General features: G+C 37.5%; 2 protein-coding genes across 4 annotated transcripts in view; both read left to right on the top strand.

Annotated features, from left to right (window-relative positions):
* The first annotated feature begins 234 nt into the window (after positions 1-234).
* LOC127434193 (microtubule-associated protein RP/EB family member 2-like) lies at positions 235-19220 on the top strand. 3 transcript variants are annotated; one of them, XM_051686757.1, is made up of 7 exons: positions 235-318; positions 8292-8419; positions 10774-10919; positions 13554-13770; positions 13905-14056; positions 17025-17183; positions 17690-19220. In XM_051686757.1, exons 2-7 carry the CDS (start codon positions 8299-8301, stop codon positions 17762-17764), a joined length of 870 nt encoding a protein of 289 aa, XP_051542717.1. In that variant the 5' UTR covers positions 235-318; positions 8292-8298; the 3' UTR covers positions 17765-19220. The 3 variants fall into 3 exon arrangements, with proteins under 3 accessions (XP_051542717.1, XP_051542716.1, XP_051542718.1); XM_051686756.1 differs by lacking the exon at positions 235-318 and adding an exon at positions 4924-5196; XM_051686758.1 differs by lacking the exon at positions 235-318 and adding an exon at positions 7263-8164.
* A 1548-nt stretch (positions 19221-20768) lies between these two features.
* Positions 20769-27029, top strand: part of spidr (scaffold protein involved in DNA repair) — a 75613-nt gene continuing 69352 nt past the window's right edge. Inside the window, exons 1-5 of the mRNA XM_051687357.1 lie at positions 20769-20917; positions 21451-21606; positions 21685-21748; positions 23098-23286; positions 23645-23739. Of these exons, the coding sequence (XP_051543317.1) occupies positions 20909-20917; positions 21451-21606; positions 21685-21748; positions 23098-23286; positions 23645-23739 (513 nt within the window). The 5' untranslated portion in view covers positions 20769-20908. The remainder of the gene's footprint in view (positions 20918-21450; positions 21607-21684; positions 21749-23097; positions 23287-23644; positions 23740-27029) is intronic.

Below are 27029 nucleotides of genomic sequence, written 5' to 3'. Positions count from 1 at the left end.
AAAAATATAGAACATCAGGAAACAACAGGCCACTTAAGAACCTTTATTCAATGAGCAGCGCATTGCATTCCCATTGGCCGAGATCGCCAACATCCGTTCTACCTACCAACCAATCACCTGATAAGAGGGAGGAGCCGGTGAGAAAAACGACAGCTTTTTCATCTGTCAGCCAATCAGCGGAAAAGAGGAAGGATCGTCCGCCAATCAGCTGCAGGGATCCGTGTTTTGTGTCGCTAGTCCTCCCTGGGAGCTGGAGGCGGGTGGGGTGCGAACGGAGACGCGCAGCTGGTCTGGTCGGTTTGACTGTTGAGTTTACGGGTGAGTCGAGTTTATATCAGGCGTTGTCTTTAAACTATTGCTGTGATTTGTATGGGGAGGGGTTGATCTTGTTCTGACAGGACTGAACCTCCTGGAAAGCATCGTTGAATATAATTGTTTCGGTCTGTAAGTTCATAGATCATGCAGGCAGAGTAGCTCGTGAGCGTAGTAGCACCAGCTGTTTGCCTATGACATTAAAGTGCATTGATGGTTCGTTTATCTAAACTGTCACTTTATGTTTTATTATGGCGTTTTTAATAAAAGCACAATTTTGCTGACACAAATTTGTACTGTTTTATTTTGGTTTACATATTTTCCTTTTATAAAAAAAAAATGGTTTTGTGTGTTAAACTGATTAAGGTTTGTAACTTGCAAATTGATGTTGGACATTTAGTTCACATATTTGCATGAAAAAGTAAAAGATTTTAATGACTGTAAAGCCTTGTGGGGGGAAGGCAAGCCAACAAAAGGCAATTGAACAGACTGGTGCAATTGAAATGCAATAATCCGAGCACAAACCACTTAATGAATGAATGCATATGTTTAACACAGACACTTAAATCTGACCTAGATGCATTTAATTCAAAATATTTTTGCTGACCATTTACCAATATGCTTTATGAAATTGAATATAGTGGAACACAGATATATTGACCTGGCCATTTTGAGATCATCGGCATCAGCCTGCTTGGCGGATAAAATTGTGTATCTGCATTATATATTGGCCATTGGAGGACCTGCACTATAGATATCGGTATCATCTGTTATATGATTAAATAAATGTATGGTTTAACATTTCCTCCAAGCTAAATATATGTTAAGAGATTTGTATGACAGCCATAATCTATACCAGATTGTCTATACAAGTATCTTTATCTTTACCATGCTAAATGCACACAATCCCTTTTCTAAAATACAGTTGATTGCACAGGCATTTTTGCAAACAACAAAACTGATTTTTAAGTGTTTGCTTTTAGCAATTCACTTTATTACCAAATTTCAATGTAATCATTGTCCGCGCTCAATGATGCATTGCAGTGAGGTGTGCTGCCTGACCACTCACATAAATATGTTCAGCAAATTATCTTTTACTTGTTGGAGGGAGAGTATATATTACCTAAAGCTCATCCTGTACAAAGGCAAATGCAATCAAGTCACTTTAAAATTTTAAAGTAACCTAAAAATCTTATTGGCCCTGGCATTGTTGCCTTGGTTGTGAAGAATTATCCTGATTTCTTCTATGCACATGATCTTATTATATTTGAGAATTACTAATATGTACATTTGAACACTTTCCCTAATATCTATTTTGTTATACATCCTCTCCATATATAAAGAGTCTCTTGCATGTTGGTTCTCATTATTAGCAATAATACTTAATTGTCAGAATAGCACTGGTTTCATCATACAGTATGAAAACAATAATTTAAGATATCAGACATTTTTGTTCAAAACATGCTGTGTAGTTTCTTGATCCCATCAGGAATAGTAAAACTGCATCACAGACTGATTTAATTAAATTTACTCTGGGACCATTTGCCAGAGACATACATTAAAGAGAAATATCTCGGTCACAATTAGATTTGGTTTATGGTTTATAAGCATCAAGTTTGAAGCTTGAGAGTTTGTTTAATCAGTGAGGATAAGTGTAAGTAAATTTCCTCACTAATGTGTTTTGTCTTGTAAATGTTAGCACTTGTAAAGAAAACTTAATTTATTATATAAATAAGGCTACTCGTTTGCTCATGACCTGGCAGGCCTTCTATATCTTTCTGTGTTGACTCTTAAAAACAAGGATTTGATTGGTTGGAAAGACTACATTGTAAATATGCCACACTACAGACATTAACAAGAGCCATTTCTAAACATTGCACATTGTATATACAGTATAATACCTTCGAGCGATAACAGCGCTGTTTGCAATGCAATGAAGAAGATTGGGCCACATGCCCCATCACATATAGGCTGAATAATCTAGAATTTGAATCCACTGCACATATCTGTTTGGGCTGTGTGCATTGTATAAACAGTACATAGATAGGTAAACCTACACATACACTCAAAAATATTTTTGACTATTTTTAAAATGTATGCATTTAAATTTCACAACAAAATTCAATTGGGTATTTTTTTTTTTTTTTTTTTTTTTTACAAAATTAATTAAAAAGAATATATATTAAGCACTAATATTTAATATTAATATGGAACTATTTATTTATTTATTTTTGGTTAAAGATTACTCAATGAAATTCAATTTGATGGAATTTTGTTATGAAATTGAAATGTGTAATAAAAATTGTGTGTATACAGTATATGCATATTATGGTTAAATATATATATAAACCTGTCTAGAACATGCCAGGGTGATATTTCACCCCACGATCAAAAAATAAAATAAATAAATAAATAAATAAAATGTTGCTTAAAGAAAATTAAGATTTTCTTTCATTGTTACATTATTTTCATTACAATTACATATTTCTCCCCACGTATTCCTACTTAGAAATATAAATTGAAATGATTTGATATCACATGCAGTTTTTTCACAAAGTGTAATTGTGTAAGTTAAATGTAAATGTTTATATATGTACAGATCTGGAAAAAAGTTAAGAGACCACTGCAAAATTATCAGTTTCTCTGGATTTACTATTTATAGGTATGTGTTTGAGTAAAATTAACTTTTTTTTATTATTATTATTATTATTATATAAAGTCCTGACAACATTTCTCCCAAATTCCAAATAAAAATATTGTCATTTAGATGCATTTATTTGCAGAAAATGTCAACTGGTCAAAATAACAAAAAAGATGCAGTGTTTTCAGACCTCGAGTAATGCAAAGAATACAAGTTCAAACAACACAATACTAATGTTTTAACTTAGGAAGAGTTCAGAAATCAATATTTGGTGGAATAACCCTGCTTTTTCAATCACAGCTTTCATGTGTCTTGGCATGCTCTCTACCAGTCTTTCACATTGCTGTTGGGTGACTTTATGCCACTCCTGGCGCAAAAATTCAAGCAGCTCGGCTTTGTTTGATGGCTTGTGGCCATCCATCTTCCTCTTGATCACATTCCAGAGGTTTTCAGTGGGGTTCAGGTCTGGAGATTGGGCTGGACATGACAGGGTCTTGATCCGGTGGTCCTCCATCCACACCTTGATTGACCTGGCTGTGTGGCATGGAGCATTGCCCTGCTGGAAAAACCAATCCTCAGAGTTCGGGAACATTGTAAGAGCAGAAGGAAGCAAGTTTTCTTCCAGGATAACCTTGTGTGTGACTTGATTCATGCGTCCATCACAAAGACGAATCTGCCTGATTCCAGCCTTGCTGCAGCACCCCCAGATCATCACCAATCCGCCATCAAAATTCACAGTGGGTGCGAGATACTGTGGCTTGAAGGTGACCAGCTGGAAGATTGGTGATGATCTGGGGGTGCTGCAACAAGGCTGGAATCGGCAGATTCCTCTTTGTGAAGGACGCATGAATCAAGCCACATACAAGGTTATCCTGGAAGAAAACTTGCTTCCTTCTGCTTTGACAATGTTCCCCAACTCTGAGGATTGTTTTTTCAGCTAGGTCAATCAAGACTCTGTCATGGCCAGCCCAATCTCCAGAACTGAACCCCATTGAAAACCTCTGGAATGTGATCAAGAGGAAGATGGATGGCCACAAGCCATCAAACAAAGCCGAGCTGCTTGAATTTTTGCGCCAGGAGTGGCATAAAGTCACCCAACAGCAATGTGAAAGACTGGTAGAGAGCATGCCAAGACACATGAAAGCTGTGATTGAAAATCAGGGTTATTCCACCAAATATTGATTTCTGAACTGTTCTTAAGTTAAAACATTAGTATTGTGTTGTTCAAAAATGAATATAAACTTGTTTTGATTGCATTATTCGAGATCTGAAAACACTGCATCTTTTTTTTTATTTTGACCAGTTGTCATTTTCTGCAAATAAATGCTCTAAATGACAATATTTTTATTTGGAATTTGGGAGAAATTTTGTCAGTACTTAATAGAATAAAACAAAAATGTTCATTTTACTCAAACACATACCTATAAATAGTAAATCCAGAGAAACTGATAATTTTGCATGCTCTGTGCATGCCTGTGTTTGCCCTAGACTACACTACTGGTAGATTCCAACATTTCTGGAACTGAACACCTCTAATAACCTATTACATGAATTATGAAATATGTGTGCATTGTGCTGCATGGTAGTATTTGTTGTCCTACCTTTAATATATGCAGATTTTCATTAAAATCATTAAAATAACTGAATAAATGCAATCATCATTGTGAATGAGTTAAGCAAACTCTAAAGTAAAAAAAAAAAAAAAAAAACATTCTCAATCCTAAAAAATCCTAATGGTTTTCAAAATAGGTTTTTACGCAAAAAATAAATACAAATAATTTCTCTTTTTTTCCCTTTTGATTTTAGGGTGAAACCTTGTACATTTATAGTATACATTATATACATATATAATAAACCTTATACTTTATATATGCATTAAGCAGTATACATTAAACCTATAGGAAAAAAAGTTCCTGGCTCAAACAGAAATCACCCCTCCCATAGTCACATGACTGTCGTTTAGTGAATCAGGCACCAGTGAGGTCGCTGTTTAACCGGAGACACACACACATCCACAAATACACACATACACGGGATTTACTGAAAAGAAGCAGGCAGAAGGCAGGGAACAACCCGACAGTCCCTTTCTTCGTCCGTTCGAGTATTTCACAGAGCCAAATGCCCGGTCCGATGCAAGCTCTGTCCCCCAATGGAGAGAACAACAACGACATCATACCGGACAACAACGGCACCAACATCATTCCCTATAGAAAAAACACTGTGCGCGGAGAGCGCGCCTACAGGTAAACCATTGCCATTACCATCCGCCGGGAGCTTTACAAAGAAACCTCCGCTTTAACCGTACTGAAATCAACGCATTTAGCCTAAAATAGCACAATCACTCGGTTTAACCCATGCATTTCCAATGCACTCGTTCTGGGAGCCATAAACTCCCGTTATGGCTGCGTTAGATATCCAATGGTGGGGCTTTTCCTGAGTTCGCGATGGCGTTTCCCCCGATGGTGCAATCACTAAAACAATCATAAATGCGTTTTAGTGAATGCGTTCTTGCTTTTTGGCTTTTCTAAACATTGTGCATATGATTTTAAGATGGATACATGTTGGGATGTTTGTTGACAGGCAGCTTTCCCTGGTTCTGACAGTGCACGGCCTGTATGTTCACCAATCAGTCAGCCATTGCGTAATGTAATTGATTGCATTTTTGCCCCAAAATGTGTTCTGATATTTTATTTTGTCATGCATATCGTCCCTAATTGTTGTTACTGTCTCTTGCATTGGTTAAAATCCTATCACATGTGTATTGTAGGTCTATAAACGTGATATGAGGTTGATTTTGATTGCTTTTGTTGACACTTAAAGGGCTCCTGATTTTTCTTTCCTCCCCCCTTCATTCCAACATCTCACTAAACTGTTTATCTTTACTGCTAAATTTAGACGAATGTCTGCTCTTTAAGTAGAGCAACAGTAATGTCTGGAAATACACTGTAAGCTTTTTAAAAGCTTGATAAATTAATAGGATGGTGAATTTGTCTTCTTGGAATTCAAACACTGTTTTTGAAGAAATCTTATACAAGATATGTTGGTTTTCTTGAGTGATTTGGTTAATAATTAATGTGATTAAGCAGTGACTGCACATTTATTTTATTATGAAAGGGAAATCAAGGGGAGTGAATTTATTTGGTGTTTTCATATAGGCTACTGGCAGTGAGCTGCAATTGATTTCAATGTGTATCTCAGTTGATTGAATTATTTGTGTAATACCTGCAAGTCCAGATATTATTATATGAGCTCATATGCTTAATCGGGGCCTATTAATGACTAGTTGTGGACAGCATTGCTTTTTTGCTCGTGTTACGGAGTTGTTGAAATAGACTTAAGCATCTCTGCTCTGTTGTCAGCTTTTAATTGCATACTTTTCCCCAGATTTTTTTATTTGAATTTATAATTAATTGTAGTTACCTTTGAGTGGAGAGTAGGTGTGCTTACAGTTCTCTATGAAAACATTAGCATTTCAAAAGCTTATCTTTAACATTGTTGAGTGCCCTGTAGCTATACCTTGGTACTTACATTGTAATTACCTAATTTGCATTATGGTCATGGTTATGAGCAACATAAAGCAACACTAGAGAGCTGAAAAAGTTCAGAGAACCTTAAATAAAGAGAATAAATCCAGTAACAAATGCTAAATATTCCAGTCTAGGGCCTTTGTTGTTTATGTAAAACCGGCGGATCAAACATGGGGATATCTATGTTAGATTTGTTCCCTTTGGGGCTTACTATGCTTGCCTTAAAGGAAAAGTTCACCCAAAAATGAAAATTCTCTCATCATGTACTCACCCTCATAACTTTCTTTCTTCTGCAGAACTCAGATGAAGATTTTGAAAACAATATCTCAATTTGTCCATTATACAATGCATGAGAATGGTGACCAAAACTTTGAAGCTCCAAAAAGCACATGAAGGCAGCATAAAAAAAATCCATATGACTCCAGTGGTTTAATCAGTGATCTAGTAGGTTTTGGGTGAGAATAGACCAAAATATAACTCCTTTTTCACTATAAATCTCGACATCAGCAATCTCTTGGCACGGTCATGATTTTAAGCTTGATTGCATTTCCTACTGCTTGATGAATAGATGGCACTAGGAAGTATAATTGAGCTTGAAATCAGGATCGCCAAGGAGACTGCTGATGTCAAGACTTATAGTGAAAAAAGGAGTTATATTTTGGTCTGTTCTAATCCAAAACCAATTAGATCACTTCAGAAGACATGGATTAAACCACTGGAGTCGTTTGGATTACTTTTATGCTGCATGTATGTTCATGAATGATCACTGTTCACTTACTTTTTATATGGAACTACAAAACTGAGATATTCTTCTAAAATCTTGGTTTGTGTTCAGCAGAAGAAAGAAAATCATACACATATAAGATCGCATGAGGCTGAGTAAATGTTGAGCGAATTTTAATTTTTTGTGTGAACTATCCCTTAAAGTTTGCTTGTCTACAGTTTGCATTCACATGGCCCAAAAAGCATTATAAGTAGGTTAAGTGTATAATATTAGACATATTACATACCAGGGACAGACATGAACAGGGTTCAGGTTAGAAATGCCCCAGATGTTTAAAATGTGGGGTAAAATCTCCCTGTAGTATATTCTGGATATTGTTTTTTAATCTCTTATCTATTGTTGGATTATATTTAATACTGTTCTCTTTTAGGCCTGTCTAGTTTGGGGTTTAGAAAATGTATTGGCCATTTCAATTAATTGGTCCAACTTAAATATTTGACATAAATTGTCAACAACCTATGTTTTATGTGTCTTCGTGTAAGTAAAAATGCCTCTTAAAATCGATGCCTGGGGCAAATATCACCCTGTAATAAAGTTATCAATTAAAGTTAATTTCCAATACTGGAACATCCCTTTGTTTAGTTATTTCAGCATGCAGTGAAAATATTTTGATTAAATTAATATGAAATTTGGAGATAGTTCACCCAAAAATGAATACTCTGTCACCATTTATTCACCCTCATGTTGTTCCAAACCAGTATTACTTTTTCTTCCGTAGAGATGGAGATGTTAGGCAGAATATTAGGGACTGACAGCCTTAGTCACCTTTTCACTGTCATTCAATCTTTCTTTTTTCCCCCCAATGAAAATGAATGGTGACTGAGACTAACATGCTGCCTAACATCTCATTTTGTGTTCCATTGAAGCAAGAAAGTCATACGGGTTTGGAAAGACATGAGGGTGAGTAAATGGTGCCAGAATGATCATTTTGGGTGAATTATCTCTTTAAGACAGTCAGACTTTGAACAGTCTTTTACATCTGTCCATAATTATGATGTTCACGACTATGTCTGTGTCTCGTTTCCAGCTGGGGGATGGCGGTCAACGTGTATTCTACCTCAATCACCCAGGAGACTATGAGCAGGCATGACATCACGGCCTGGGTGAACGATCTGCTCAGTCTTAACTACACTAAAGTAGAGCAGCTGTCATCAGGTTAGTGAACAGCCAATTTAAACAAAGACTAACACTCATTACAGACAAAGATTAGTAATCCCAATGGATTTACACTACAGCATTTTGTTCATGCTCATCCACTTTTGCAGAATGACTGCTGCTACCTTTCAACATTTGTGTAAATAAATGCATGTGTCTGTATGGTGAGTAATGCTGGTGTAAATTATACGCTGCTTTAGGTAATGCTGCCATTATGAACCCGGCCATTATGAACAGCTATGAAACCACAATTAATGTTTTAGGCCCTGAAACTAAAGCATTTTTATCACTGCCAAAAAGTCAATTACAGCTTTTTGCATCATATCCATTTATAGTGAATAAAAATTGTGATGTAACCCAAAATGTGCTGCATTAACTGGTTTTCTTAAATGAAAAAAATATGATTTAATATGTATAAATCATCAAATTGAATACAGTACACCACTGAAAGTATTTTTTTAAGGGTCAGTTTAGTTATAAATAGCTCTTTAAGGTAACAATTGCTCATATTTTACTTTTTACGATGTAGCATGAAAGTATTTGAGTAATTGACACAGCAAGTTTACGTGTCCTGTGGTGTATGCATGCTATACAAATGTTCTAATTATTATTCATGTATTTTTATAACATAATATTAATTTAGAGGCTACGTGGGATATTTTTGTCACACCACAGGACCACTTAAAAGGATAGTTCACCCAAAAATGAAATTTCTCATCATTTTCTCACCCTCGTGCCATCAAAGATGTGACTTTCTTTCTTCTGAAGACCACAAATGAAGATTTTTAGAAGAATATCTCAGCTCTGTTGGTCCATACAGTGTAAGAGAATGATGGTTTGAATCTTCAAAAATCACATAAAGATAGCATTAAAGTAATCCAGTGGTTTAATCCATGTCTTCAGAAGTGATATGATAGGTGTGGGTGAGAAACAAATATCAATAAGTCCTTTTTTACTATAAATCTCCACTTTCACTTCCCCATACTTCTTTTGCTTTTTGTCGATTTGCATTATTCGTGCATGTTGCCATCTACTGGTCCGGGCTGGTCAAAGGTGGAGATTTATTGTCAAAAAGGACTTAAATGTTGATCTGTTTCTCACCCACACCAATCGTATCACTTCTGAAGACATGGATTTAAACACTGGAGTCTTATCAAATACTTTTATGCTGGCTTTATGTGATTTTTGAAGATTAAAAATTCTGACCACCATTCACTTGAATTATATGGACTATTAGAGCTGAGATATTCTTCAAAAAATCTTCATTTGTGTTCTGCAGAAGAAAGAAAGTCAAACACATCTTTGATGACATTAGGGTGAGCAAATGATGAGAGAATTTTCATTTTTGGGTGAACTATTCCTTTAAGTGAACTTCAGAAAAGGGAAAAATGATTGGGTGGAATCAATAATCAGAGTTCCCTCAGTCATGAAGTTCCTGGAAATATAAGGGAATATAAAAATTTGATCTGATTTCCAGGCTTTAAAAAAATTATGGAAATTGATGAAGTCATTAAGTCAAGACATTTCTCAATATAATATACAATATACATGTAAATGTATATAAATTATTTAAAGTAAGGATATTAAAGTGAATATTTATTTTTCTTTACATTATGGTCTGTCTGTCGAGGATAACCATCAATGGGTCTCATTAGGTGGCAGATGTATAAGACACATATTTCATCTTCAAGGGGCCAAATTCACATCTCAGGACTTTCAAAAGTAATATGCATTAATAATTATGACTATAAGAACAATTAACTATTTATAAATGCCCATACAAATGGAAACCACTCAGAAATAATGTTACAATTATTATCCAGTAATCACGAACGACTGCAAAAATCAAGGAAAGTTAATGGAAATTCATTGGTCAAATGATGTGGAAACCCTCAATAGTAATAACCGTAGATGTTTGTGAACATACCACTTCTGTGCTCGAGACTCGAGTATGACATCACTTTGGAAACTGAGAACTTAATTTAGCTCAGTATAAGCACAAGTCAGGCCAGCGGTATTTAAAGATCTCCAAGACACTGAATATCCCATGGAACAGGTCCAGTTCCACCTTTAAGACAGGCAAAGAACATTGATCTACATCAACACAGCATTTTTAGCTTACTTCCAATGGAGCTCACTTTAAGTACCCCTTTTTTATTTCTTCTAATTGAGCTGATTGAGTTTATTGCTGATCTACATGAGTAAATTATACACTCAGATGACTGTGAGACTGAAACTGAATCTGATTGAAAGCTTTGGTGATGTTACTGAGATGCAAAATGAGTCCAGAACTGGATCCAAGATGCCGTTTAATGACTGGGTGAAACCCATTTCGTTTCTGCATCACTTTACAGGAGCGGCGTATTGTCAGTTCATGGACATGCTGTTTCCTGGCTGTATCAGTCTTAAGAAGGTGAAGTTTCAGGCCAAGTTGGAGCACGAGTACATCCACAACTTCAAACTCCTGCAGGCATCTTTCAAGAGGATGAATGTTGACAAGGTGAGACAAACATGACTCTGTAATTTCTGTAGGAGCTTCATCTAGTCTGTGTTGGGGAAGAAATCCCAAAGAAGTACTCTCATTGACTACATTATGAGTAGGCCTTTGTGTAATTTGCGTCTGCAGATCTCCAATGAAAGTAGAGGTAGACGATAATCGGTTTGATTGATATATTTACAGTAACTGATGTTCTTTAATAGTGGGTCTACTGATAATGTTGGACACAAAAGACTTCACATTTTAAATATTAATTAGGCTCAATGAGGGGCTTTAAACAAGTGTATATTGCAACTAAAACTAGTTAAATTAATTATTTGTAGACTGTGCCCAATATTAGTTTAGTAAAGCAGTTTACCTGAGATTAGTGAAAAATGATTAAGTTGTTAATGTGCCTAAATCAGAAATAAAACAAGTGAAATTTTAAATAAAAATCTAAATGAAAGAACCAGAAATTACAGCAAAACCGTACACATACTGTATCTCATCCCTTGTGTGTTTATGTTTTATATATATATATATATTTTCCTTATTATACAGTAACTGTAACTGCACTTTGAATGAGTTTTGAATTAGAGGTCCAATTTGAAGATTCTCCTTTTAAAGATTGTAGTACTATTACACTAAATAAGATTGTTAGCTCCATTAAACACATTTTGCCATATTTAAATCCAGTCCACAGATATTCCTCCATAACAAGCAAAGGAAATATGATAAAAGTGTGCAGGTTCCGTGTTAGTCTGCATTTTAATAATAGTAAAGTAATATTAAAGGAAAAGTTCACTCAAAAATAACCTGTGTGACTTTCTTTATTCTGTGTAACACAAAAGAAAATAATTTAGCCTAATGAATGTCTCATTTGCTGAATTCAATACAATGGCAGTAAATAGTGACTCACTTAAAGGAACAGTTCACCCAAAAATGAAAATCTCTCATCACTTACTCACCCTCATGCCATTCTTGATATGTATGACTTTCTTTCTTCTGCAGAACACAAAGAAAGATTTTTAGAAGAATATCTCAGCTCTGTAGGTCCTCACAATGCAAGTGAATGGTGACCAAAACTTTGAAGCTTCAAAAAGCACAAAAAGGCAGCATAAAAGTAATCAATAAGACTCCAGTGGTTAAATCTGTGTCTTCAGAAGTGATATGATAAGTGTAGGTGAGAAACAGATCAATATTTAAGTCCCTTTTTTTTTTTTTACTGTAACCTCCGGAGACCCGAGCACGACATGTTTTCCTTTTCCTTTTTGATTTGTAACTAGTAGCCCCTTTTTTAGAGCAAATAGTTTTCTAAAAACTGATGTCCTCATATGGGGACAGCGGGACTGAGTTGTGAAATCTTAAATAATACCAAGCTATAGAAAGTCAGATTGTTCATTATATTTCCAGGAGTGTTGGTTATTCATGTTTTTAACACATGACAGACGTTACAGCTGATTTTCTGTAAAGCTGCTTTGGAACAATGTGTATTGGGAAAAGCACAAATAAAAAACTACTAATAAAAATGATCTGACTGGATTTGACTTTTATGATACAATGTTTTTTTTCTACTTTGGCAACAAAATCTCAATGTCCTCTCTTTGCACTGTCGATCAAACAAGTGATAGCTTGTGCTGAAACATTTTACCAATCAGAAATTAGCATAATTAATTATGATACTAGGAATGGCCAGCATCATCCAATCACTGCCAACCATGTTAAAATAAAACTATACATGATTAATTCTTAATCTATGTACTGATTTCCATTGTCCCATGTCTGGCAACCATGTCCTTATATCGCCATCTACTGTGCAAGGAGGAGAATATATAGTTAAAAGGACTTAAATAACGATCTGCTTCTCACCAACACCTATCATATCGCTTCAGAAGACATGGATTAAACCAATAGGGTTGTTTGGATTAATTTAATGCTGCCTTTATGTGCTTTTTGGAGCTTCAAAGTTCTGGCCACTGGTCACTTTCATTGAATGGACCTTCAGAGCTGAGATATTCCTCTTAAAATCTTAATTTGTGTTCTGCAGAAGAAAGAAAGTCATACACATCTGGGATGGCATGAGGGTGAGTAAATGATGAGAGATTTGTTATTTTTTTGGTGAACTTTCCCTTTAAGTCGTTATTTATTCTCAGATCATATCAAATCATTTAAGTCCATAAACAGCTCTGAAATGTATTATGATGTCAGTTTGTGGTGGCTCAGCAGTTAAGGCTCTGTGTTACTGACCAGAAGGTCAGGGGTTCAAGCCCCAGCACCGCCAAGTTGCCACTGTTGGGCCCTTGACCCTATCTGCTCCAGGGGCGCCACATCATGGCTGACCCTGCACTCTGACCCCAGCTTAGCTGGGATATGTGAAAACAAATACATTTCACTGTATATATGCAAAAATGTATGTATAATGTGTGACCAAAATATAGGCTTCTATTCTAAATTTTTGAAAATAATGTGTAATTATGCTGTATTAAGTAGCTTAAACTTTAACTGATAAACTTTTCATCAAAATAAGCCTTGTATTTCTAAACTGCATGCCTGTTCATTTAGGAAAGGCACAATTTCAGTTCTTTTTATTGTTTTTAATGGCAAGTATGATGTCATTTCCTTACTTTCACACTCAAATCCTGTTTCCCTTCCTCTTAGATTATCCCAGTAGAGAAGCTTGTCAAGGGGCGATTTCAAGACAACCTGGACTTCATTCAGTGGTTTAAGAAGTTTTTTGATGCAAACTATGACGGGAAGGAGTACGACCCAGTCCAAGCCAGACAGGGCCAGGATGCCATCCCCCCTCCAGATCCCGGAGAGCAGATCTTCAACCTTCCCAAGAAATCCCTCCACGCTGCCAGCTCTCCCACCGCAGGTTTAATTTAGTTCCTACTCGAGCTACCTTTATTTAACCATTCATAATTAATCAACAGGCAAATTAGTATCTAGTAAATATTGAGCATCATCATTATGACATCTGTTAACTCATTTAAACCCATTTGTGTGCAGGAGCCACAAGGTCAGCCACTATAACACCTAAATCCTCCATCACCACCTCCACCTCTCGACCCTCCTCTGCCAAAAAGATCCCTGTGATGTCATCGACACCCGCTAAGGGCGAGAAGGAGCTCGAAGCTCAAGTAACACAACTAAATGAACAGGTGGACAGCACTAATGTTATTAACATTAATAACATTTTTAAATAGACCATTCCAGCAATAATCAAATGCATAATCAAGCCTAAATAAATCATGAGAAAAGATGCTTTTTTAGCAGATATAAGACAGAATGCATTAAATAAAAAAATGGTTTTAGGCATCTTTTTGGGCACTGTCGTTTACATTTACTCATTTAATAGACACTTTTATCCAAAGCAGGAATATAAGCGGAGTTGGAGGGGGCATGCCCCACTTTGGCCACTTCATTCTCAAAATGTGGACCCCTCTGAAATTCCACATGCCTCCAAACGTATTTTGTCCTGGCGCCGACTCAGCATTTTGGGTACCTGTAGTGAGCTGCCTTCTTAGACAGCATTTCAGGGCATCATAGACTGTCTACTTAGACATCATTTTGGATACTTAATGAGCAACCTTCTTAGGCATCATTTTTTTGACATATGGGCTGTCTATTTAGACTGCTTTTTTAGGCATCTAAGGCTGTCTACCCACTCAGACATCATTTTAGTTTCCTAGTGAGCAACATTCTCAGACATCTTTTGAGCTGACTACCTAGACAGCATTTAGGGAATCATATGCTGTCTACCTAGACAGCATTTTCGGTTCCTAGTGAGCAACCTTCTTAGACAGAATTTTGTGGACATCATAGGCTGTCTATTTAGACTGTGTTTTTGAGCATCATATGCTGTCTGTCTAGACAGCATTTTGGGTACCTAGTGAGCTACATTCTTATACAGAATTTTATAATTGTCTACCTGGACAGCATTTTGGGTATACCCAGTGATCTACCGTCTATGACAGCATTTTTTTTAGACATTTTAGGTTGTGTATTTAGACAGTGTTTTTGGACATAATAGGCTGTCAACCTAGACAGCATTTTGGGCACCTTGGAAGCTGCATTTTTAACAGCAGTTTTCTTTTTTTTTTTTTTCTCCTTTTCTCCCCAATTTGGAATGCCCAATTCCCAATGTGCTCTAAGTCCTCGTGGTGGCGTAATGACTCGCCTCAATCCGGGTGGCGGAGGACGAATCTCAGTTGCCTCCGCGTCTGAATCCGTCAGTCCGCGCATCTTATCACGTGGCTTGTTGAGTGCGTTACAAGCAGAGTCGTAGAGCATGTGGAGGCTTCACGCTATTCTCCGTGGCATCCACGCACAACTCACCATGCGCCCCACCGAGAGTAAACCACATTATAGTGACCATGAGGAGGTTACCCCATGTGACTCTACCCTCCCTAGCAACCGGGCCAATTTGGTTGCTTGGGAGACATACTCGCGACTCCAGGGGTGGTAGTCTGCGTCTTTACTCGCTGAGCTACCCAGGCCCCCTTTAAACAGCATTTTTGAGAATCTCAGGCTTTCTACCTAGACAGCATTTGCACACTTGGTGAGCTGCCTTCTTAGACAGCATTTTTTGGATATCATAGGTTGTCTATTTAGACTGCATTTTTGGGCATCATATGCTGTCTATCTAGACAGCATTTTGGGTACTTAGTGAGCTGCCGCCTCAGACAGCGTTTTTGGGCATCTTGTAAGTTGCCTACCTAGACAGCATCTTGGAAATCATAGCATTTCTACCTAGACATCATGTTGAGCTGCCTTCTAAGACAGCATTTTTTGGGAATTATAGACTGTCTGTGTAGAAAGCATTTTTGGACATAATAGGCTTTCAACCTTGACAGCATTTTGGGCACTTAAAATGCTGCATTCTTTGACAGCGTTTTTGGGCATAAATGGCTGTCTACCTGCACCCGGTGAGCTGACAGCAGACAGCATTTTTGGTGCCAACTGAGCAATCTTCTTAGACAGCATTTATTGGACATTATAGGCTGTCTATGTAGACAGCGATTTTAGACATTATATGCTGTCTACATATAAAGCATTTTGAGTACCTAGTAAGCTGCCTTCTTAGACAGCATCATTGGGCATCTTGTAAGCTGCCTACCTAGACAGCATTTTGGGCATCATATTGACTGTAAACCTAGACATCATTTTTGGTACCTAGTGAGCAACCTTCTAAGGCAGCATTTTTTTGTACATTAAAGGCTACCTTTTCAGACTGTATTTTTGGGCATAATATGCTGTCTGCCTAGACATCATTTTTATTTAAAAACAATTTTATTTTCTCCCCAATTTGGAATGCCCAATTCCAAATGCGCTCTAAGTCCTCGTGGTGGCATAGTGACTCACCTCAATCCAGGCAGCGGAGGACGAATCTCAGTTGCCTCCGCATCTGAGACAGTCAGTCCGCGCATCTTATCACATGGCTTGTTGAGCACATTACCACGGAGACATAGCTTCACGGCATCCACCATGGCATCCACGCACAACTCACCATGCGCCCCACCAAGAGCGAGAACCACACATTATAGCGATCACGAGGAGGTTACACCATGTGACTCTACCCTCCCTAGCAACCGGGCCAATTTGGTTGCATAGGAGACCTGGCTGGAGTCACTCAGCACACCCTGGGAGTCGAACTCGTGAACTCCAGGGGTGGTAGGCAGTGTCTTTATTCGCTGAGCTACCGAGGCCCCTCCTAGACATCATTTTTGATACCTAGTGAGCAACCTTCTGAGACAGCATTTTGGGCATCATAGACTGTCTACCTAGACAGCATGCTGAAGTTACTAGTGAGCAGTGTATGTAACTTACTCAAATGACATCTTTTGGGCTCTTAGTGAGATACTTACCTAGACAGCAGGCACGTTTTTGGGCAACATTCATAGGCTGTCTGCCTGCACCCGGTGAGCTGACAGCAGACAGCATTTTTGGATACCTTGTTGTTGGACTATTAGGTTTTGACACACAGCTAGGAGATTTGTACAACCAAACATTACAGTCTCTCTGTCAGTTTTGAAGACTGTGTAGCTGCAGTAGAAGTCTTTTATTTCTCAATATTAGCTTATTCCTGGATATCGCCAACTCTGTTTCTCTCTCCTCTGCTACATGTAGCTGAACACATTAAAGTTAGCACTAGAAGGAGTGGAGAAGGAACGGGATTTCTACTTTGGGAAGCTGAGAGAGGTTGAGCTGTTGTGTCAGGAGCAGGGTCAGGACAACGGCCCCTTTGTGGAGAAACTCATGGAGGTGCTGTACTCTGCAGATGACCAGGTGAGTCCTTCACATTGTTTGAGTTTTACATTTAAAAGCTTAAAATGTTCAAGAATTGAAAAAAGTATTATTAAAGGAGATTCTGGACAGTTCTCACCCAAATCCGATTGGATCGCTTAAGAAGACATGGATTAAACCACTGAAGTCTTATGAATTACTTTTATGCTGCCTTTATGTGATATTTGGAGCTTCAAAGTTCTGGCCACCATTCATTTGTATTGTATGGACCTACAGAGCTGAGATACTGTTGTAAAATCTTCTTTTGTGTTCTGCAGAAGAAGAATATTCTGACAACCTCAAACAAAATACAAATTCATTGTTTTTGATGATACGACTCCTTTAAATTGAGTGCGTCCATCTCATAAATAGTGCAGTGTTTGTTGGTCATGACGTTATTTGAGAGACTTTTGATTTTGATGAATATGCTGTTGAGCTACGATACTGACATGATAAGATTTTCACAAACAGCTAACAACAAACAACTGCATGTGTATTTATGTGTGCAGGAGGCAGGTGGTGAAGAACACGAGGCTCCGGCTCAGGAGGAGGACGTCCCCGACGACACACAGGACGAATACTGAACAGCTGTCAATCAAACTGACACCCGAACATACATTCACCCAGCCAGTGAACTGCTTTTGGGTTATTCATTTCCCCTCACTCATCACGGTTTATTGTTCATTTGCTCTCTTGATGAAGGACTGAGACAAATTGGCCAAATTGGAGACAAAAATCATCATTCACTATTTTTGTCCTTTTTTTTTTTTTGTTTGTTTGTTTTAATTTTGAAACCCTTATGTACATGTTACCTGACGACAGCTTAAATGATAACTACTGCACAGCGCAACTGCATTCAATTTTTATTTTGGCAGAAGTGAGTTATTTTTTTAGTCTTACCAGACTGATGGAGCATTGGCCCTTTTTTTTATTCTGTTTGATTTCTGCTCTTTTCATTTGCTGTTTGTGTTACTCAGGTTTTAATTTTGTCATTTCAAAAATAGTCCATTTGTGCTGTAACAATACCATTTGTGAAAAAAACTCACCTCACTATTAGCTCCCTTACAAAAATTGGCTATGGTAGCCATATTTGGTGCCAAAATACCATAGCTACTACAGTTATTGTTACTACAATGAAATTAGTAACTTGGTATTGGACACCATTGTAATATGATTAAATGAAATAAACTAAGAACAAAAAAAATTAATTAAAATGAAACAAGATGATAAAAAAAGTATTCTGAAAGCTTTCATTTAACCCTGATTTATTTTGGTTTTACAGTAGTAACAAGAACTGTATTAACTTTGGTATTTTGGTTGGAATTGTGGCTACATTTGCACATTTTTAAGCACTGCTGCCTGAAATAAAATGATAAGCTTTACAGCTAAATGGATCGTGGTTCTATGCATGGGAATATAAAACCCATGCCATTAAAGAAACTTTGTTTTTTAGAGCATTTGTTTAATTTTATTTTGTGGCTAAATGTGTCTCAACTTCACAGGGGTGAAAGCCAATCACAGTGTTTGATAGACAGCGTTTCATTTTGAGCTGTGCAATCCGTACTCTGCAACTAGACATGTTACGTTTTATTTTAAATGTACAGTTATAAAAGCAGCCATCATCTGAAGAAAATGATGCATATTGCAATTTTTTTAACTGTTGTTCTAAAGCACAGGTCTTAGCAGAAGATCTTCTGAACAGAATTTCTTGTTATCTCCTGATACTCGTCAATATTCTCCACAGGTCAATGCTTATGTCATTTATTATTGTGTACAATGAAATGGAATGTAAACATATGTACTGTTAATAATTATAAATAGACAATGTGTTTTCTTTTTATTTCCCTTACAGGATCTCCTCTTATGCATTCCCCAAATGTGTTGCATGTTTGCATTTTATTTGTGAATAACTTGACCTGCTTTTTACATATTTAATAAAAAAGAAGAAAAAAAAACATTATTATTATTCTTTTATTTATTTTCTTATTTGCTGTTTAAAATCTGTAGAATTTACTTGATAGACTTGCGCTAATAAACCCTTTCACTTTCAAAAGGAAAAAATATTAGTTTTTATTGTAATTAAGTTATGAACTATGTAATCTTTAATAATAGAATACAACTATAAAAAAGGGTAAGGCACTTTATTTAGAGTGAAACAATTTGTTTTATCCATGATTGTAGACATATTATTAATTATTAATTGAACATCCTAACACCTCTTAAATAATATAATATACACTGGTGGCCAAAAGTTTGGAATAATGTACAGATTTTGCTCTTATGGAAGGAAATTTGTACTTTTATTCACCAAAGTGTCATTCAACTGATCACAATGTATAGTCAGGACATTAATAACGTGAAAAATTACTATTACAATTTAAAAAAAAAAAAAAAAAAAAACTACTTCAAAGAGTTCTCATCAAAAAATCCTCCACGTGATCCTTGGCATTCTAGCTGTCAGTTTGTCCAGATACTCAGGTGACATTTCACCCCACACTTCCTGTAGCACATAGATGTGGCTGTCTTGTCGGGCACTTCTCACGCACCTTACAGTCTAGCTGATCCCACAAAAGTTCAATGGGGTTAAGATCCATAACACTCTTTTCCAATAATCTGCTGTCCAATGTCTGTGTTTCTTTGTCCACTCTAACCTTTTCTTTTAGTTTTCTGTTTCAAAAGTGGCTTTTTCTTTACAATTCTTCCCATAAGGCCTGCACCCCTGAGTCTTCTCTTTACTGATGTACATGAAACTGGTGTTGAGCGGGTAGAATTCAATGAAGCTGTCAGCTGAGGACATGTGAGGCGTCTGTTTCTCAAACTAGAGACTCTAATGTACTTATCCTCTTGTTTAGTTGTACATCTGGCCTTCCACATCTCTTTCTGTCCTTGTTAGAGCCAGTTGTCCTTTGTCTTTGAAGACTGTAGTGTACACCTTTGTATGAAATATTCATTTTTTTGGCATTTTCAAGCATTGTATAGCCTTCATTCCTCAAAACAATGATTGACTGATGAGTTTCTAGAGAAAGCTGTTTCTTTTTTTGCCATTTTTGACCTAATATTGACCTTAAGACATGGCAGTCTATTGCATACTGTGGCAACTCAAAAACAAACACAAAGACAATTTTAAGCTTCATTTAATGAACCAAATAGCTTTCAACTGTGTTTGATATAATGTCAAGTGATTTTCTAGTACCAAATTAGCAATTTAGCATGATTACTCAAGGATAAGGTGTTGGAGTGATGGCTGCTGGAAATGGGGCCGATCTAGATTTGATCAAAAATGACATTTTTCAAATAATGATGGTGCTGTTTTTTTACATCAGTAATGTCCTGACTATACTTTGTGATCAGCTGAATGCCACTTTGGTGAATTAAAGTACCAATTTCCTTCCGAAACAGCAAAATCTGTACATTATTCCAAACATTTGGCCACCAGTATAATATAATATAATATAATATAATATAATATAATATAATATAATATAATATAATATAAATTATTCTGTCAAAGAAGCATGAGCTTTCTTTTGTCACCGGCAGGTGTCAGTGATGTGCAGCATTACAAGAAAATGAGCGGGAGAGACTAGCCGAAGAAGAAAATCAATGGCGGTTTGCTGCAGACTTTACCCACCAGTGATAAATTGTAAAAAATGTAAACATATGCCACTTCATAAGAAAATAAGGCCTGTCGAGTAAAAAAGAAAGTCGTAATAAGTTTACCTAATATCATGTCCAAGGTAAGTGATCAGTTAACACTTGTGAACTTCTGAAAAGTTTTCTCAAACTTTAATGTTTACATATATTCGTCTGTTTTTCTATTATTCACTGTAAGTCCAGTCAATATTTATTTATCAAATGCACAAGAACACAGCATGTAGAAGTAGGTCCTGTCAAGGGAATGTTATTTTTGCAAGCTCCAAAAAAAAAAAAAAAAAAAAAGGAAAAAAGAAAATATAAATCACAAAATTAAGGAAACAGAATACAGTATGCAAAGAAAAAGGAAATAAAATATACGAACAATATTACATATATGTAAAACATTGCAAATCGTGTAGTATGACTCAATATAAACATGGCTTTTGCTTTACAAAGGAAACAGTCTTTGAAAAAAATGTAAGTAACTGCAGCTTGATTCCTTTATTTAGTAGTGTTATTGCCTGCTGGTTGGTGTTTGTGAACTCAGACCTGTTCTGCCTTATGTATTATCTGCTTAAAATCCCTTTTTAGTTTTACAGTCTAATTATATTTGTTTGTGTATGTGAATGTGCAGCGCAAGAGAAACCGGGACATGAGATGTGTGTTATTCCCAGACGATGTGACGGACACCTTCACAAAGAGGGGAAAAGAATCTGCCAAAACATCCATACAAGCCACAAAGTCCTGGGACAGATGTGGGGACAGTTTCCTGGACACTTCTGTCATCCAGGTGTGTTGCCTGTAACATTAACGAAACGCTGTCGGTCTGTTCCACACATGCACTGAGCATCATATTTTTGTTTTTCAGAATCTGCAAACGTCAGAGAAGAAGAGCAGCGGTGTGCGTAAAGTGGCTCCAGCATCTATTACAGGTAACAGTACATTTACATTTATTCATTTGGCAGACGCTTTTATCCAAAGCGACTTACAAAAGAGGAAGACGTAAGCGAATCATCTTAAGGACAGTGGTACGAAAAGTGCCATATTACAAAGTTTCACTAGCATCAGAATAGTATTCAAAACAGAATAACGTGCAACAGGAATTATTTTTTTTTTTCTTTTCTTTTGTTTTTTTAATGACTGGTTAAGTGCTCATGGAAAAGATGTGTTTTTAGTCGTTTTTTTGAAGACAGAGAGTGAGTCAGCTTCACAGATGGAGTTGGGAAGGTCGTTCCACCAACGTGGTACGATGAAGCTGAAAGTCCAGGAAAGTGTTTTGGTGCCTCTTTGTGTTGGTACAACAAGGCGACGTTCCTTAGCCGACTGCAGGCCTCTAGTGGGCGCGTAGCTCTGCAGAAATGATTTTAGGTATGCTGGAGCAGACCCAGTGACTGTTCTGTATGCCAGCATCAGAGCCTTGAATTTGATACGTGCATGAACCGGCAGCCAGTGGAGAGAGATGAGGGGTGGTGTAACATGTGCTCTCTTTGGTTCATTAAAGACCAGAAGTGTTGCTGCATTCTGGATCATTTGCAGGGGTCTAATTGCACATGCAGAGAGGCCTGCAATGAGAGCGTTACAGTAGTCCAATCTAGTTATGACAAGTGACTGAACAAGCAGTTGTGTGGCATGTTCAGAGAGGAAGGGTCTTATCTTCCTGATATTATAGAGTGTAAATCTACATGATCTTGCGATCTTTGAGATGTGGTCTGTGAAATTTAGTCTGTTGTCGATGGTTACCCCTAGATTTCTGACCGGTTTGGAAGGCGTTACTGTAGTTGCACCCAGCTGCATGGTGATGTTGTGTTCAACAGCAGGGTTGGCTGGAAAGACAAGGAGTTCAGTCTTGGCTGGGTTGAGTTGCAGGTGGTGTTTCGTCATCCAGGCCGAGATGTCTGCCAGGCAGGCAGAAATTCGAGCAGTTACTGTGGTGTCGTTGGGCTGGAAAGACAAGTAGAGTTGTGTGTCATAAGCGTAGCAGTGGTAAGAGAAACCATGTGCCTGAATGATGGGTCCCAGTGATGTTGTATATATAGAGAAGAGAAGTGGCCCAAGCACTGATCCCTGAGGTACCCCAGTAAGTAGCTGATGAGGCTTGGATACCTCACCTCTCCAGGCTACCTTGAAGGACCTACCTGAGAGATAGGAGTTAAACCAGTCAAGCACAATACAATTTGATCAATCAATAAATTGGGTTAATAGTCTTCTGTCTGTCTGTCTCTTAATTATCTATGTATCTGTCTGTCTGTCAGAATTAATATATATTTGTATTCATGTGAAGGAAATACAGAGGCCAGCACTGATGAACCAGTACACATTGCCTGGAGCTCCAGTGAGGAGGAAGAGTCTAACAACGATAATCTTCATCCTCCTCGATCAACTGTCTTACATGCACCACAGCCATCCAGACCACACAAACAACATCCCATCGACTATTACAGGTGTCTACGGATGCTCAGCGCTGGTGTAGGTACGAACAGAGCCAGTAAAATGTTGCTGGTTATTGCTAATGAATAACTCAGGAGTTTGATTTGAAATATCTTTTAAAAAACATAGTTGAAATAGGATTTTAATTGGATTCCAATGCATACACTGAATATAGGACAGAATAGAATAAACCTGAAACAAAGTGTATTTTTGGGGTTCAGCTTTGGCTGTTTCATTATTCTTCATTGTTCTTCCTCTTTCGTTAAAAGTTTCAATGTGCATCTTACTCAACAAGCGTCTTAAGTGTGGCTGCAGTGCTAACTGTGCTAATTTGTATAATATGCACTGGGATGTTCTCGAATCTAGATAACACATAATATGCCTCACTGGTTTGCTCTCAGACACAGATGACCTTCCCTCTATTGATTCAGACAGTGAGTTAGAGGAAGAGAATTCCACTTCAAAGGAGCAAATTGACTTTGTAAATCCTGTTGCGGTAAGTACAATTAATAGTTTTATGATGGTAAAGTGCATTTAGTTCAACACCTGCAGAAGTGGATTTAAGATTATAGCAAATGTGTTTTTTACTCCTTTACTCGTTTTAATTGTTGTTTAGGCAATTTTCCTAATCTAATGATTTTTTAACATAATTTTATTCAAATTACACAGAAGCTACTTTTTATTTTTATTTTATTAAACATTTTTAGTTGTCTGTCTGACAATTTTAGTTCAATATTTAAGGCTGTTTGGCTTGGTTTCCATGATATTGATACCATGTTTATAGAAGTACATTATCTGTACAGTTCTCACTCCAATACAGCAACTTTTAAAGTGTGGTGGTGGCGGCGTAGTTGGCTAAAGCACTGATCTTGTAATCAGAAGGTGGCCGGTTCGATCCCCACAGCCACCAACATTGTGTCCTTGAGCAAGGCACTTAACTCCAGGTTGCTCCGGGGGGATTGTCCCTGTAATAAGGGCACTGTAAGTCGCTTTGGATAAAAGCATCTGCCAGATGCATAAATGTATATATGTAAAGACAACATGAAACATCAATCAAAAAATATTTAGCTTCCATCATGTGATTTATTTCAGAGTGAAACAGAATATTCATATCAAATGTAGGGCATATGTAGGATAAATCATGTAGGGCAGGACTTCATTGCATAAGTGGGTTTTGAATGGACTACTTGGCCGTTTGGATTGATATTATTGGTCAATGTTATTTTTCCCCACCAAAGGCACTTTCCACTAATAATGGACAAACAATGGACTTGAATCCCCCCCAACAAATGGGCATTTAAAAGTAGGTGCTTAGCCTTTAGAAAGCCTTTTTTTTTTTTTTTTTTTAATTAGAACAACTTACACTAATGAATTTTGCACAATAAGACCAGGTGCATTTATTAATAAAGTAAATAGACTCAATTTTGATTTCATCATGACTTTAAAAGAAGAAAATAAATGTTAAATTGCAAAATCGGAAGACAAGTCATTAAAGGAGACTGAAAGAAGAGATTTAAAGAGTGTGACTGAGAAGAGGAAGAGTGGATTAGAGAGTAGAGATACAGCTGAGGGTTCATATTTACATTTACATTTATGCATTTGGCAGACGCTTTTATCCAGAGTGACTTACAGTGCACTTATTACAGGGACAGTCCCGCTGGAGCAACCTGGAGTTAAGTGTCTTGCTCAAGGACACAATGGTGATGGCTGTGGGGATTGAACCAGCAACCTTCTGATTACCAGTTATGTGCTTTAGCCCACTATGCCACCACCACTCCACATATTTCAGGACACACTGATCAGGCCAAAGGTTATGTTGCTTAAAGACTGACAGTAAACCTTAAAACTGTTGCTCAATAGGTGGCAGTATAATTCCTCAGAGAAGACATCTTAAGTGTTCATCAGGGTTCACAATGTCCCTTCTTCTTTTTCGGACTGACCTTTCCCCCAGATATTTATTTTAACACATTTTGAGTTGTAGCTTATTAATATTTGACATTCTGATGCAAAGTCATGTGAATACAAGGTCACGTGGTTCAAAGGGCCTTGCCGTATTCCTAAAGAAATAAATATATTTCTATGATAACACTTAAAAAAAAAAACATCTACACTTATCCTCCCAAATATTGTTTTGAGTTGAAATTATGATATTATGTGAGAAGAAAGAGATCGTGGAGGCATACGAGACACATCAAACTAGCACTGCTAGTATATAGGAAAGTTGTCAGTTATACAGGTCATTCTACAAACTATTTGAAAGTGACTTTTAAAACTCCTTTATCGACTACTATGCAATTGCAACACTTAAACTAAAGGTAAACTGCAGGTTCTGTGACTTTCTAAGTTTCTTTGAATTAAAATTGTTAAATGTGTTATTTATAAAGTATCTGGGTCTAATTGTTGGCATTCATATTGTAGCTTCTGTGATTAAAGTTTTGTCTAATGTTTATGTAAAATACACTATATTGCCAAAAGTATTCGCTCACCCATCCAAATAATTGAATTCAGGTGTTCCAATCACTTCCATGGCCCCAGGTGTATAAAATGAAGCACCTAGGCATGCAGACTGCTTCTACAAACATTTGTGAAAGAATGGGCCGCTCTCAGGAGCTCAGTGAATTCCAGCGTGGTACTGTGATAGGATGCCACCTGTTCAACAAGTCCAGTCATGAAATTTCCTCGCTACTAAATATTCCACAGTCAACTGTCAGTGGTATTGTAACAAAGTGGAAGCGATTGGGAATGACAGCAACTCAGCCACGAAGTGGTAGGCCACATAAAATGACAGAGTGTGGTCAGCGGATGCTGAGGCGCATAGTGTGCAGAGGTCGCCAACTTTCTGCAGAGTCAATCGCTACAGACCTCCAAAGTTCATGTGGCCTTCAGATTAGCTCAAGAACAGTGCGTAGAGAGCTTCATGGAATGGGTTTCCATGGCCAAGCAGCTGCATCCAAGCCATACATCACCAAGTGCAATGCAAAGCGTCGGATGCAGTGGTGTAAAGCACGCCGCCACTGGACTCTAGAGCAGTGGAGACGCGTTCTCTGGAGTGACGAATCACGCTTCTCCATCTGGCAATCTGATGGACGAGTCTGGGTTTGGCGGTTGCCAGGAGAACGGTACTTGTCTGACTGCATTGTGCCAACTGTGAAGTTTGGTGGAGGGGGATTATGGTGTGGGGTTGTTTTTCAGGAGCTGGGCTTGGCCCCTTAGTTCCAGTGAAAGGAACTCTGAATGCTTAAGCATACCAAGAGATTTTGGACAATTCCATGCTCCCAACTTTGTGGGAACAGTTTGGGGATGGCTCCTTCCTGTTCCAACATGACTGCGCACCAGTGCACAAAGCAAGGTCCATAAAGACATGGATGAGTGAGTTTGGTGTGGAAGTACTTGACTGGCCTGCACAGAGTCCTGACCTCAACCCGATAGAGCACCTTTGGGATGAATTAGAGCGAAGACTGCGAGCCAGGCCTTCTCGTCCAACATCAGTGTCTGACCTCACAAATGCGCTTGTGGAAGAATGGTCAAAAATTCTCATAAACACACTCCTAAACCTTGTGGAAAGCCTTCCCAGAAGAGTTGAAGCTGTTATAGCTGCAAAGGGTGGGCCGACGTCATATTAAACCCTATGGATTAAGAATGGGATGTCACTTAAGTTCATATGCGTCTAAAGGCAGATGAGCGAATACTTTTAGCAATATAGTGTATATGTTTTTTTAGTTTTGTTTTTTTTGTCAGAAAGCGGGAGTGTTTTTTCCCCAACATCATCTCTGGCATTAGCCATGA

The sequence above is a fragment of the Myxocyprinus asiaticus genome, chromosome 44 (genome assembly GCF_019703515.2).
Source record: "Myxocyprinus asiaticus isolate MX2 ecotype Aquarium Trade chromosome 44, UBuf_Myxa_2, whole genome shotgun sequence".
Taxonomy (NCBI): Eukaryota; Metazoa; Chordata; class Actinopteri; order Cypriniformes; family Catostomidae; genus Myxocyprinus; species Myxocyprinus asiaticus.
Note: the sequence above shows the minus strand (reverse complement) of the source record. Positions and strands in the feature narration are given on the sequence as shown.

What these genes read in the sequence shown, in the direction of transcription:
- LOC127434193 (XM_051686756.1), top strand. Translation starts at nt 5,072, where the DNA reads ATGCCCGGTCCGATGCAAGCTCTGTCCCCCAATGGAGAGAACAACAAC. An exon ending in AGAGGATGAATGTTGACAAG is followed by an intron (nt 10,920 to 13,553) that starts GTGAGACAAACA and finishes CCTTCCTCTTAG; the next exon opens with ATTATCCCAGTAGAGAAGCT. An exon ending in TGCCAGCTCTCCCACCGCAG is followed by an intron (nt 13,771 to 13,904) that starts GTTTAATTTAGT and finishes ATTTGTGTGCAG; the next exon opens with GAGCCACAAGGTCAGCCACT.